At 35.4% G+C, this 15,453-nt stretch overlaps 1 protein-coding gene across 2 annotated transcripts in view; it reads right to left on the reverse strand.

Moving 5' to 3' along the window:
- The window catches only part of GASK1B (golgi associated kinase 1B), a 41,558-nt gene that overhangs the window by 14,233 nt on the left and 11,872 nt on the right, over positions 1 to 15,453 (reverse strand). The window contains exon 3 of one of the 2 annotated variants that reach the window (XM_069493301.1): positions 10,365 to 10,579. In XM_069493301.1, coding sequence (XP_069349402.1) covers positions 10,365 to 10,579 — 215 coding nt within the window. The remainder of the gene's footprint in view (positions 1 to 10,364; positions 10,580 to 15,453) is intronic. The other variant, XM_069493302.1, reaches the window with a different exon arrangement.

The raw sequence follows: 15,453 nt of genomic DNA on the forward strand, positions 1-15,453 counted from the left end.
AAAGCAATAAATAAAGGCTCTGTGGCATCTGTCACATTAAGATTCTGGTTTCAACCTAGGGAAAATTTCTTGGCTTCTGCCTTATAGATATATGTTCTTGGGAATAGACTCTCTCTAAAATCCACCTCCCACCACACTCTATTTCTATTTCTGGCATCACAAAACTACAGCCTAGCTAGACCTTGCTCCTCTCTAATTATTAAAATACAGGGGTAGTAACCTGCAGAAAAAATGCAGATGGTCAATTTCATTCACATTAGAAAGTTTTAAAAAACACAGATATCTACTTATGATGCATAGGCCTATATATATATGCATATATATGTATGTATATATGCATATATATGCATGCAAAATGATTTTTTAAAAGTCTGGGCGGATGCATACTAATTTCACAAGAGTGATTACCTCTGGCTAGAAAGTGCAAGAAGGGGGCATGAGGAATGGTCAAAGGGAACATCAACTTATTTTTATATCTCTAAAGACCAAAAGCAAATATGCCCCAAAAAATATTGACAGGATAATTCTAGAAGACAGAAATGCGATATTTGTTATGTTAGTCTTTGAGCGTTGGGATTTTTTTTAATGACTCAGTGAAAGTATTAGAGACCTTGAGAAATGGAATCTGAGAATGAAATTCTAACTAGTTTCCCAAATTCTCTGGGCTTAGAATCTTGCAGTGAACAAACACATCAGAAAGTATCTCTGCAGTTCCTCTTACTTAATTACAAATAACAACACCTGTCCCAATCTGACTGAATGGCAGGTCCATGGAAACTGGCCTTACATGATCTTGTGGTTTCTTACAGCGCCAACTGCTATTATGAGCAGCTACACACTAGAAAATTCAAAGAAAGTCCTACATGATCCCTACCACTAAAGGTTTTCAGTATTTAGGGATTCAGAAAGTTATAGCTATGTATAGATATAAATACTTATAACAAATTCAATTTCTTATAAATTGGGTGGTTCTAGATGATGATTGTGCCAATCTATTGAGTACTTGATATCTTCCAGATCCTACGATAAATACTGCACGTGTATTATTTTATGTTTTTCTCACAATATGCAAGCAAGGTAAAATCATTCTCCCATTAAAAGAATTAAGAAATTAAAGCTTACAAAGGTTGTGAATTCTTCAGTATTAAACAAGCTGGGATTTGCCCCCAAATCTGTTTTACAGAAACATTATTCTGTGTCGTTTCTCTATGAATTTAACACACTAAAAGCTTTTAAAAATTCTATTAGATGTTCAGAAAATAGAGGAAGCTTAGTCTGGTTAAGTTAGTACCAGAAATTTTTCCAGAGAGGGTATTTGAGCTAAACTTTGAGGATGGGCAGGCTACCTATTAGATGGGGAAGAGTAGGAGCAGTGTTGCAATGGTGAATAGACCATGAATGAGAGTGTGGGTCATGTTCAATTGATAGCAGATAGACCAAACTACAACACACACAAATACACACACACACACACACACACATACACAATCAGGAAATGATGACAGATAAAAGTGGAAAAGAAGTTCAAGTTATGGTGTTTCCTAAAAACAATGTTAATTTTTTTTTCTGTATAAACTGTACCACTGGATAACCAAAGAGATGATGAAGATAAATTTCTATTTAAAGAAGTATTCCAACTAATAAATGAAGAAGTAATGATAGAATTATAATATCACCATTTTTCAATGCCTAGTGAGTGGGTGGACCAATGTGACCATGAGTAGCTGCTAATATCACAAAAAGTAGGGCTAAACAGATACTACATGTCTCCTCAAAAAAGAACATACCACTGTCTATACAGAAGTCTTCACAAAATAAATTAAATGTAAGTATGACCAAGTCTCTAAATTCAACGCCAATGGATATGGAATATAGACAACAGAAGGACAAAAACGGCACAACAGAAGTACAACCAGCAAAATCCAGAGTGTCAACTCTACGAAACAAATGATCTGGTTTCTTCAACAAGTAAATTGAAAGAGAAAAAAAACCATAGAGGTGGAGTTTATAGATTAAAAGACATACTAATCAATTGCAAGGTGTAGGTGTTATTTGAATCCTGAGTCAAATAAATAAACTAAATTATATAAATAGCGTTTATGAAACAATTAAAATTTGACCATGACTATATATTTGACTGGAATTATCACTAAATTTTCATTTGGGTGTAGTAATAGTCACTTGCTTATGTGTTTTATTTTCTAGTGACACATACTGAAATATTTACAGATGAAATAATACGATGGTACTGGTTTTCTTCAAATTACTGTGGGCATGGGAAGTAGGTAGGGATGGATGTTAACACTGGTCTTATTTAAGCTGATAATTGTAGAAGTTGGGTGACAAGTACATGAAGGTTCATTGTAATAGCCTGTCTACTTTTGTACATGTTTAATATTTTCATAATAATAATTTTTAATGCACTAAACCATTTAAAATTTATTTTCCAATCAAATGGCTGTCTTTAGAGGTTTTTTGTTTTTTTTTTTTTTTTTGCAGGAGGGAATATGGTTAAAAGGGAAATAGGAAAGATAAATTCAGCAATGATTTCCACATTAATTGGCAGTTTGGAAAAACTAATGACACAGAGATCAATTAATAAGTCTCTTACGGCATCTTGACCTATATTGACGAAAGTCTGATTAAGGTAACAGTAATAGGAACGAAAAGGAGAAAGTGAAGGGAGTAATTCTGAGGAGCTGTCAAAGTTTGCTGCTACTTGGATACGAGGCACTAAGCAAAGGAAGATTAAAAGATGTCACAAAAATTTCAAACCTGGCAGATTTTAAAAATAGTAATGTCATGAATAAAAATAAGTAAGTCAAGAGAGCAAACCATTAGGGGATGAGGTAACAAATTTGCTTCTAGACATCAAGTTTGAGATGATGAAATAACCACTTGCTATTTAAAGTAAATTATTATTTAGCTACACATACATAGAAATGATATCCTTTTGTGCTCTCTCATCAAATGTAACCATTTATTTAAAACTAAAGTGTCATAAATTAAACTTAGTATAATGAAATAATTGAGTAAAATAAAAATATGAGTCAAATCCCCTTGGGACTAATGTTAAAATAACCCAAATCTTTCTTTAATAAAAATGTTTTCTTGGCATGGTTTAGTCATTCATTTACATCCATTTCTGTGCAAAAATCTCTGTGTTCCTTGATATCATAAGTAGATCTGTATATGTACTTCAAGTCACTTCCTCTGTCTCTACACACCTAAATATATAAAGCAATAAACACATAGTGGATGCCCAATAAATACCAAGTTTTCTGGCTAATTTGCTCATTTATTGCAAGCACTATTCAGAGGAATAAAATTGTAATGTTGCAAGAAAATTTGGAAAATCTTCTGAGGCATCTTTAAGTAAGATAATGTCATTATGTTATTAAGTAGCATCATTAATTATCTTAAGTAGCATCATCAATACCAAAATAATTTCTCCTAGTGACAATCTATGAAAATATGCATAGTAGAAGCTATTTCAGAGTTAGGCTTTTGAATTTCATTTATGACAAAGGGCAAACTTAGTTTTATACAATTAAGGTTCTAGTAACCACAATACATTTCAGTGCCTAGCATGTCCATACCTGCAACAATTTGGAGTTTGACATTTTTAACACCTAAAATTACACACTCCTTATATGCTTTACCTTAGTAAGTGACTCCTTGCAACCACATAAGCCACTCCGTTTCTCTCCATAAAAAGAAACTGGCCCTATTGCACTATTGAACACTAGAACTTTTTCCTTCTGTTTAACAGAATCACCCCTTCACCAACACCTCTTCATTACTCCTTCCCAACACTAGAAAAAGTTCTAGTGTTCAATAGTGCAATAGGGCAACTATAGTTAACAATAATTTATTATATTTCAGAATAGCTAGAAGTTTTCAAATGTTCCCAACATAAAGCAATGATAAATGTTTCAGGTGAATCATGTCCCAATTACCCTGATTTGATCATTGTATGTTCTATGCTTGTATTAAAATATAACATGTACTCCATGAATATGTACAATTATGTATCAATAAAAAATTTTAAAAAAAGAAATTGGGAAGATGCCTCAATAAACAGCAAAAAGCAGAAATATATTGTTCTCTAAAGCCTCTGGACCTTGGCAATCTGCTACCTAGATCCCAGCCAATGCAGCGTGCTAACCAAAACTTCCAAAAGTAATCCCAGATTTTCTTTGCTACTTGAAGCCAAGACAGTATCCAACTACAACATCGCTCTTTGTTCGCTAGCAACTAAATAAGAAATGATTTCATTTGCTTGCTTGAACTTACCATGGCTAGAGGGAATTTAGATTGGCAGTATTCTTATTCTGCAAAACAATAAAACCAACCCAAACTATTTGAAATCCCAATGTCTGGGACCCTGCAGCATTCTGCCTTTTCCTGTCAGACCACCTGCCTGTGAGTTTTTTTTTTTCCTCACTGGCCTCTGAAAGCTGAGGGCAAGACCCTTGAGCAATGAGCAGGAGGGGACGCTTGGGTGACCCTCGTAATTTATCAAGGGGGTCAAACTTGGAATCTTTCTTTGCCAAGCACATAGACTGTTCCTGCAGAAACAAACATCTTTTAGTGAACAGTAATAAGTTCCCTCTTGTTTAGATAATAGTTGATTGGAATTTTTTACTTTTATTTTTATCAGACCATTTGGTGGGGGAAAAAAATGCACAGAATCAAAAGCAGGAGCAGGGCAAAGATGAACACCTCTTAATCTAATTCATAAGATTTAGGAAGTTATTCTGTAGAAAGCAGCTAAGAATTAGAAAGCGAGAGTTCATTGGAAAGAGACAGTTCTAAGGGGCAAGGCGTACCAATTTATATTGCTATTGCTTGTTGAATTTATGAACATAAGTTTACTGCTCACAGCCATCTGAGAGAGAACCACCTTCAGGGAACAGGAAGTTTCTGTAACCATCATTTGTCCTACTCAATGAACTTTTTCACACCTTCAGCCCTCTGCTAAGATCCCTCTCTCTTAAACTGTCTTCCTGTCTCTTGTACTCACCTCATTTCTGCAGGCTCTTCCATTCTAGATTATATGTTACATTCTCTGTCCACATTCTCTAACTTCCAATAAAAATTAACAGCACTTTATTTCTTCCTATAGGATTTTAAACTTAATTCAATTTTGACCTGATATATTCTGCTATGTTTACTTGTCTTTTCTACCAGATAGTGTAACTCTTGAGGTCAGGGAGACAGTCTCATTTGTCTTTTTATCACGTGCACTAAACCTGCTCAGTGTCTGGAACAGATAAAAACTCAAAAAAGTCTGTTAAATTCGAGTGGAAAGAAATATGTGTAACTTTTGTTGACAGTGGTAGCAGATACCTCCCAAGACACATCTTTGTTGGTCCCTCGCTATGTAAACTCCCTTTAATTTCTCATTGAATAAACAGTTATTCTTAGAAAATGTGAGTGCATGAAGGATTTGATCAAACAGTAAAATATTAAATATTTTCTATTCGTTTGACTCCTTGATTTTCTAAACTTCTCTCTTCCGTTAACAAAACTAAGTATATCTGTATTGCAATTACACTTTTATTTCTTTCACTTTTAACATTTTTAATTTGAAAATTTGAATTCAATATTTTAATAGAACTAGGTAGTTTTCTTTGATCAAAAAAAAAAATGCCCTGAATAACTGTGACATTTCCAGACACTCTACTGCTAATAGAAAGGTTACAAAGTTGAATAAGACAGGAACTTGCCTGTGTGAAACTCATAGTTTATTGAAGGGGACAGATTAGTCAAAAATAATTAAAACTTAATAGGCTAAGACCTATAAGTATGAAAGTCCATAAGAGTATAAAAAAAAGAAATTATTTGATAATTACCTATGATTTAATGAATAAAAATAATTATAAAATAGTTTATTTAATTCTTATTTACCTCTACTCTTATTTCTGGATGATTCATTGTTTAATTAATAATACTTATTGAGCACCTACTATATACCAGGTATTATTCTAAATGCTTTTTTTATGTAAAAATATTTAGTCTTCTCAATAGTTCTCTATCTATACACTATTATTATTCCTATTTTACAGATGTGAAACCAAAGCAGAGAGAGGTTTAAGCAACTTCTCAAGGTTAAAAAATTACTAGCAGCAGAGGTGGGATTCAAATTTAGCAGGCTGTCTCCGGAATCTTAGCTCCTACCATTACACTATAATGTCTCTTGGGTCAAAGAGCAAGTTTTCTACACCCTAAATTTGCTCCTACTACTTTATATTTATTTTGTATAATCTTTTGAGAGAAATTTGACCAAATCTTGGAAACTCAAGCACTCTCTAGAATACTTCTCTTAGTCATCCTAATGGAGGTGAATTTCTGTCTAGGCAGTTTATACCCCCACGCTTCAAGAATAAAAGATTACTTGTGTCTCTATCACATTTTACAGACCCTGTAAAATGGCATAGCCTTTGTGAATGTAGATTTGTTAACTGGGTGAAACAAAAAGAATGCTGTGTACAGAAAATTAACAACTGGGTTCTGTATTCCCTTGCCCTTGCTTTGGCATCTTAGAGCAAGTGGTTTTAGGTTGCTTCAGGCATAACTTTTCTAAGATTGTTCACAAAATTAATCCAATACATTCCTTAACACCATTTAAATAAAGCATATATTCTGACTTTAAAAAAAATCCTTGTATATATAATTCAATGTACTTTTGTAAATACTAATCAAATTGACTTCTAACAATCAAATTAACTTTTGACTTTCAGATTTATGTTTTAACCAGAGCCAAAATCAGGAATTCCAATCAAGTACCAGTAAAATCTGGAGAGGCTTCAGCCTTACGGACTATCAAGAAGGAGGAAGACCATTCCACTTCATGCAGAGGAAGCAGCAGAGGAGACCACAAAAATTGACCTACCAATAGAACCTGTCCCTGCAGAAGTACTAGCAGTCTGCTGCTCACTATCCTAAGCCAAAAGTGATCTTGGCTCATACAGTTTGAGTAGACTGGAGGGAGTCATCCAGGTGAGAAACGACATCGTCTAAATGAACACAAGAGCAACAGGCTATATCTAAAAGAAGATGGAAGTAAGAGATATCAAGGATTTTGTCTCAGTATGGATGTGGGATAAATATCACAGAAGCACCTAGATTACTTCCAAAGTTTGGCTTAGAAAATTGGATTCCCACTCCCCCATATAATGGATAGGAGGCAATATTGCTTAGAAGTTTGACTCTTATATAAGCTAGAACTCCTGAGTTTGACTCCAGTCTTTATTGCAAATTAGCTGTGTGACCCTGGCCGAATTACTTAATATCTCTATGCCCTGGTTTCCTCATCTCTAAAACAGGAATAATAGTAATTACTTCTAAGAGTTGCTAGAAATATTAAATTAGCTAATATCTTAATGTTTAATATCAAAGTGCATAGAATAGTGCCTGGCACAAGCAAGTGTTCTATGAATGTTAGATTATTCATATTATTATTTTAAAGATTTGAAATATTTATCTTTGTCAAAAACTACTAATAGTGATTTCACATGCCCAGATGTGTCCTCAAGACCACAGACAATGTGCACAATAATGATAAAAGCTGCTCAGAGGGAGACTGTGGCTCAGCTGGAATTTTTTTCTTGCTCAGTCAGGGTACTGAACAGTAGAAAGTTACAAAGTAAAAAACATATTCTTGTGGAAACAGCTCTCTTCCTCTATGTTCCAAAATATCTCTCAGAGTCAGGAAGCATCACTAGTCCCCTAAATGAACTCTGCTTCAAACGGTATATTTAGGATGCCCTAAAGGTCATATGAACATCACCAACCCCTTATTCTTCCTCGTGCTCTTACCCATCCTCTCTATCTTTGGCAGCTTGCAATTCTACTCAAATTCTTCCTCCTTCACAAGCTATTTTATGGCAAAGTGCTCTCCCTTTTTTGACTTAATAACAATTATAACTTTTGTTAATATTACTTCAGCCACCCATTCTTACATGGATCTATCTTTTGTTTTATACACTGTATTTTCCCAACTAAGTAGTTAAAAAAAAATGACTAGAAGTAGGGCGGTAGAGATAATCATCTTATACTACTTTGCTACTCTTGTGGTTCTTTTCTGCAGTATAACACACAGCAGTTGTTGCATAAATATGTCTTTATTGAATGACAGTTGGAACTTTCCTCAACAGAAAGGAGAATGATAAAGACAGTAGGGTAGGAAGGGATTTAGCTGAGAGTTCCAGAATTAAAGCATATGTATGTCATTAGACAGCTTAAGAGTTTGCCCTCTATTCATTATAGGCTAGCTCTTATGTCCATCAGCTTCAAGCCTCAAGGTCATTGCTGTCTCATAGATTTCACTACCAGGTTCATAGATTTCCTTTCCATCATCCCTCTAGTCATCGTTCTCAGGGATGTCAGCATGTATGCTAACCATTTCATAAACACCTGACCTCATAGTGAGTACCTTCACCTACTTAACCCTAGCTACCTTCATTCATTCTCCATTATATGACTATTAAATTTTATCATACTAACTTGTTTCATTAACCCCAGGATAATTTGGTAGTTTTTATACAACAATGGTTAAAAATATGGAATCCACAGTTAGCCAGATTTGTAGGTATTTCTGTTTAGGAACTTACTAGTGTTACTATGTAACACTGAACAAGTTAGATAATTGTTGAGAGACAATTCTTCATGGCATTTCTGCACATCTTATATCAGGTTTTGTTCTGCATTTATTTTTAAGGATGTTAGTATAGAAAACAGCTTTGGGCAATACAGAGAGTGTCTCCCTCTGAGGTGGAGGATAGATTTATTTCCTGACAAAGATAATAAAGATAACGTATTCTTCCAAAGAAAAAGTCAGGCAGGTTTTCTAGTAGCCTCTTATAAGATTGGCGGTATCCTAAGCCCAGGGTTCCTCAGCAGTGACACAAACACACTATCTGAAGCTTCACCAGGGCCACTCTGTATCACCCAATGGAACCTGAAGGGCAAAGGAGCATAAAGCTCATGCTGCCTGCTGATCAGGAGTAACAAAGTCATTTGTCTTTGACCTGGGAGTCTTGTGTCTTCTGCTAGCATCTATCAATCTGTGGCAGACAAATCTGTTAGCTTCCAAGTAAAGTAAAGTTTCAGACTCATCATAGTTCTTGATAAAAACCTCCCTATGCCTCAGTTTTCCTACCTGTAAAATGAAGAAAGGGTGAATACCTCACAGAGATAGTATGTAAGTTAAATGGAATAATGAAATAATGCACATACAATGCTTAAAGCCAGCTTGAGCCTCATAGCTGGATTCTTCAACACTCTTTTTTAAGGAGGCAATATTTGGTGACTGTGGACTGCCCCCTGGTCAAACTATTAATAAACAGCTTGCTCTCCAGCCCAGTCCTCCCTGGTGGTCCTGCGCCACTGACACCAGAGATCCTTCCTCCTTCATCAAAGTTCCTGTTCCCTAGACTGTGACTCTGTACTAGACTGGTTTTCTTCCTACATTTTTGTCCCTCTCCAGTTTCTTCCTCCTAGTCACACACACACAAAAAGGAACTAACCAAAGGAGAATGTTTTGCAAATGTCCTAAGGCAGTCCTAAATTTCCCCCAAGATACTAATTAACAATACAACAATAGAAAACTAGTTTTTCTAAAGTAGCGGAAGGGACAGGCAGTAATTAGAATGAGGAAGCTGAGAGAGTCATGAGATCTTTATTAAAAAGAGAAAAGAGTTATAAAAAACTTATAAAATCAGGGATCAATTATGTAAATGGTCAATATTTATTTTATCCAATGTTGAATCTTAATGAAAAAATTTGCAATACATTACTGGAAAGAAAATAAGGGAAATGGTGGCTATAAACTATATGGCCAAGGCAAAACACAGTGTGGAATGATAAAAAGACAAACTTTTACCACCAACGGATCCTAGGAAGTCCCAGGTCTAGGTTTTAGCTGTAGATACTTAACCTCACCAAGCCTCAGTTTCTCTGCTCCCAAATGGGTTAAGATAATCCCCTATAGCTCAATAAATCGTAGCTATGATCAGTATGACTATTATAGGATGACCAGCAAATTACTTCTTTAGAAACTAATAAAAATGCTGGAGGACATTTATGATTATTTCCCAGAAGAATATAAAATGTAAGAAGGGCACAGTGGCTCATGCCTGTAATCTCAGCACTTTGGGAGGGTGAGATAGGAGGATTGCTTGGGGCCAGGAGTTCACGATAAAATGTTATAATGTGGATACTACACTTACCAAATACAGCATTATAGAACTTAAACTAGGGCTTCATAAAAATTACAGGTGCCGAAAATTCCTTAGTGTCAGGCCAATGTAACTCAGTGTCAGTCTTAGATAACCACTTACTTGATGTGATAAACTTACCTGTAACAAAAAATCAAAGAGTGCCATCTTGGACCACTCATGGTGATGTATTTCAGTACACCCCCATTCAGGTTTGGGTACTCGGCCATTCTGCCAGCACTTCTGTTTCAGCAACTGCTGGTAAGTTCCCCAGGTGAGCTTAACAGAAGAATGGGTGTCATTACTTGCTGGAGATAAAGATGCATCCCAGAGAATGATGGGACATGGGCGGCCATCTATGGAATCAGAAAAACAAACACTTTCAGCACGCTGTTGACTAGGTGTGTGCCTTGGGCAGGTCATTCATTCTTTCACAGCCTGACTCTCTCACCTGTCAAATGGGAGAGTTTGATTAGATGGTGTTTATGATCCCTTTGTCTTCTGAAGTTTTAATACTTTCATACCTCAGTGCTTCCTGTTAAAAGTCTTATAAAGCAGCAAGTTATTGTTAGACAATCAAAAAAGTTTTTTAAACAAGATACTTTATAGATGTGGGGAGAATAGGCTACTAACCACCAATAACAACGTCCTCTGGTTAATGTGGTTTTATTCCACATCTAAAAGCAGCCACCACAAAAAGGGAAAGAATCCAGACATTTATAATTGTCTATTCAATGTCTGAGTGGAGCTGCTCTCTATTTGTAATAACAACTGTCTGATTTTCTGAGGCCACATTATGATGTCAGGAAGAAAAAGAATTTTTAGAAGTCGCAAATTTGAAAGTGAAATTGTATGGTTCACACCAATCACTATAATCTCCAAAGAAGGAAAAAAGAAGCAAGAGGGTTTTTTTTTTTCCTTTTCCAATAGAAACTGTGCAAGCACAACAGTGCTCTTGATAATGGATCATTTATTCACACATAACCTTACAAAGTGTACTTAAGCAAATGTCAGTTCTTCAACTGCATGTGCACAGATGATTTTTTTAAAAAGCTGTCATTCAAATTGCTGTTGTCTCACTCTTGGTAGTTTAGAAAGGCAACTTCTTTCATTGCTAAACTGTGTTAAGAGCGATGAGCCCAGTGAAGTCATCATAAACAACGAAGACCATGATCAGGGCACACATTAAACAACACTTCAAGTTTAAAACCAACAGCATCACTCCCAAACCTTCATTTCTGCCAAATAAAGTCACAAAGAGATGGTGTTGAGAAACTTTGTTTATGACTCAAAAATCAGAATGATGCTCTTGAAAAAAGTGACTACCTTACAAAGATCTGAAAAAAGCCCACTTAACTCATTCTTAACAGGCCTGAACAACAGAGGCCTCTGAAATTATGACTGGAATGTTTAGACATGTCACAGGAATTTTTAAATCCCCTTTTAAATAGCTTCAGATGTTCTCAATCTATAAGTTTATTCATTGTTCGCTGGAAACTTTTTATTTTGCCACCTTGCTTGCTTGCCTTGTTGTAGAATTCTTATCCCCAGCCTTTAATACAGGAAACTATCCTCTTCTCTAACAGTCTTGAATCTGGTGTTATACTAACCTCAATAATTTTAATAACAGTCACGTAATCATTCTAATCACTTGCATTCCAGTTTTGTTCAAAAGAAAAACCTTTCTCCCTTTAGCCTTGCAATTTAGGCCAGGGCATACAAAAAGTCCTTTGGATTATGGAAATATGCCACGCAATTAAGAAAAGAAACAGAAAAAAAAACCATGAGCCATAACTAAAGAACTTCATTTGTAACATTATCTCTCTCATTTCTTTTTACTTTACTAAATGACTTGGGGCTGCTGGGACTTAATTATCTTCTTAGATAGAAGATCATTTTAAATGTGTATATGCCAAATCCTATGTCAATTTAAAAATAAATAAATAAAATTCAGGTAAAAGCAATCTATCATGCATGGAAGACAGGCTGGACCAGTGTAATTGAAGACAAATAGAAAACACAACACAGCTTTCAAAGACATGTGTACTTCAGACATCTAAAGATAAACACCAAGAAGCTCTATCTATCAGTGTCTTTGGACCAATGTTTTACGTACACAAATAGCACTTGCATGCTCAGGGGTAGGAAGTATTTAAAGAGACTTGAAATTTAATACTTAACTTCAACAACACAAATCAATACACAGATGGACAGAGGGACGGCAGCTTCCCCAGCAATTCAAGGCCCTCAGAGGAAGGAGGAAGTGATCTACATAAACAATTGAAACCTGCTGGGCTGTTCCCCCCTTAGAAACATTTGTTTCCTATTGGAAAAGTAATTAAAAGTAAATCTACCCATTTTATGAAATGTGGAAAAACATAAAAATATATAGCCAAGAAAACAAAAATCATCTATAATCTCATATCCCAGTAATTGGTTCTGTTATTTGTATATTTACCTCCAGTATCTTCCTATCCCTTTCTTTCTCACCTGAGTATGTAAATTGCTTTTAGCAATTGAAAAAAAAAAAAAAGGAATATAGCTTATGTTTAGAGCTCAGACTCTGGAACCCAAAAGACCTTTTGAATTCTGGTCATGTTACTTCTTAGCTTTGTAATGCTAGACAAGTCAGGTAACCTCTCTAAACCTTCCTTTCCTCTTCTGCAATATGAGGGCAATAATGTAGCTTCTTAATCTTTGTTAGGATTAAACGAGATCATGCATTTAAAATTCTCAGCTTGCTGCTTAACATATACACATGCCCCAGAAAGGTTTTGATATGACTATGATCTTATATATACATTATACAATCATATACTTCATCCATCTTAACTGACCTTTGTTGTTCCTTGAGCATCTACTATATGCTAAGCACTGTTCCAGAACCTAAAGCTAAATACATAAATAAATGTCGATTTTTTTGCTTTTGTGGAGCTTACATTTCTACCAGGGGAAAGAGGCAAAAATTATGCAAAGAAAAGAACTATTTGAGATCTTCTTGTATATACAGTTAGTCATAAATATTTCACTAAACATTATGTCATAAGTATTTCTCTTACAATTAAATATTTTAAATAGTACCACTTTAATTGTGATGCAATAATCTTGTCCAGCAGTCAGCAAACTTTATAAAGGGCAGAGAGTAAATATTTCAGGCTTTGAGGGCTAGATGATCTCCATTGCAGCTACTCAACTATGCAACTGCTCAGCTCTCTTGTGGCACAAAAGTAGACAATATATAAACAATGGGTCATAACTATTTCAATAACATTTTACCATAAACACTGAAATTGAATTTCTTATGATTTTCAAGTGTCATAGTAATATCATTAATCTTTTGTTTTTTTCAACCATTTAAAATTGTAGAAACCATTTTTAGGTCACAAAATAAAAACAGGCTGGGGGCCATTTTTCAGCCTGCAAGCTGTATGTTAACCTCTAATCTAGTGTATGAGTGTACTGTATTTACTTTATCATTTCTCTACTTTAGATCATCAAATTTTGGGAGAATGATACATCTTCTATACTAGTAATTAACAAGGTATTCTCAAACTGCCTAAGGGAATATTCAGCTGATAAAAAGAATTGGTTTTCAGTGAATATCCTGCATTTTTCTCCATATCCACCCATTTCCCCTCCGCAAAATATTTTGAATGCTGACTATCACATAAAGACATTTTTTCCTGCCCTGGCAGAAATCAGGTCATCTCAAGAAAGGGGATTTGCAGAGAACAAGAAGCAGGTGAGCAATAATACTCAGACTGGGTCTTGGATGGCTGTGGTTCATTTCTAAGTCCAGGTCTTCTTGCTATGTATGAGCGTGCGGCCCTCGCAGATAACAATAGCAGTCAGTCTGACTCCAGATCTCAGAGCAATAAGTACTACAGTAAGGAGAACTCCACTTTTTATAAAATATGGCTTTTAAAAGAATTAAATGAACTTGGATAGATCTGAAAGGATGACAGAAAAATAGCCTCTGAAAACAGGAAACTGGTTAGAGCAACTTACCCTGAAGTGTTTCAAAGATGAGGGGCATTTATCTCTTCGCATTTCAGGTTTGTCAAAAATGATGCAGTACTGTACTCTCTAGAGAAATCTTAACAGTGAAGAGATAAAATTCTGTCAGAGTGGCGAGAAAGCAGGTTTTAAAAGATATGTGGGTGTTCATGTGAATTAAAGGTTATATAGCTGTCCTAAAAAAATGAGACTTGCCAGTAACGCTTTTTTCTGTAATCTGAATTTTTAAGTTCTCCCAAGTCATTTTTTATTCAAAAGCACAAGAAGACATTCTTCTGAGAAGATGAACATGAAAATTCACTAAGAATGAATGCTATACACAATCTCCTTTGTCTAGATTTATTAAATGCCCTTCACTTTGAACACTGGCTGACTGGTTTTGTTGAGCTATGGGTGAATGCTAAGCATGTTGGGTGATGTTGTAAATGCCTGTATGCATTTGTCACTGAGAAAAAATAAGAAAAAACATCCTGAGCTCTGAAATCAAAGTTCTTTCTATTGCACGGGCCATGTTCCAAGACTCCTTGTGAATAAGACAAAAAGGAAGTGACAATCCAACTCAGAGCCCTTCATTAAAAACAACTCTACAAACCCCATTAAAGAAAACAAAGACTAGTCTAAACTGGAGGCGCATCTTTGTTATAGAAAAGCCATTCTGTTGGGCTTCATTGCAACTGTCAACGATGCATTGAAAGAAAACCTTAATGCAAAAAGAAATAAACCTATGTAAGGTTTTTATGATTTTCAAGGGGGTGGGGCTGAAGAGCCAGGATATAAAGACTTGTCTTAGAAATAGACTTCTTTGCAAATCAAAACCACAATGTGATACCACCTTACACCTGTTAGAAAGGTTAGTATCAAAAAAACAAAAGATAACGAGTGTTGTCAAGGGTGTGGAGAAAAGGGAACCCATGGCACAGCTGGTGGGAATCTGAATCAATACAGCCATTATGGAAAACAATATAAACGGTCCTCAGAAAACTAAAAAGAGAATTACCGTACTATCTGGTAATCCCACTTCTGGGTGTATCTCCAAAGGAATTGTAATTAGCATGCGAAAGTGATATCTGCAATCCCATGTTCATTGCGGTACCATTCACAATAGCTAAGATATGGAATTAACCTGGTGTGCATCGTCAGATGAGTAGATAAAGAAAATGTGGTGCATATACACAATGGAATACTATTCAGTCTTTAAAAAGGGGGAAATCCT

The sequence above is a fragment of the Eulemur rufifrons genome, chromosome 18 (genome assembly GCF_041146395.1).
Source record: "Eulemur rufifrons isolate Redbay chromosome 18, OSU_ERuf_1, whole genome shotgun sequence".
In the NCBI taxonomy this organism is placed as follows: Eukaryota; Metazoa; Chordata; class Mammalia; order Primates; family Lemuridae; genus Eulemur; species Eulemur rufifrons.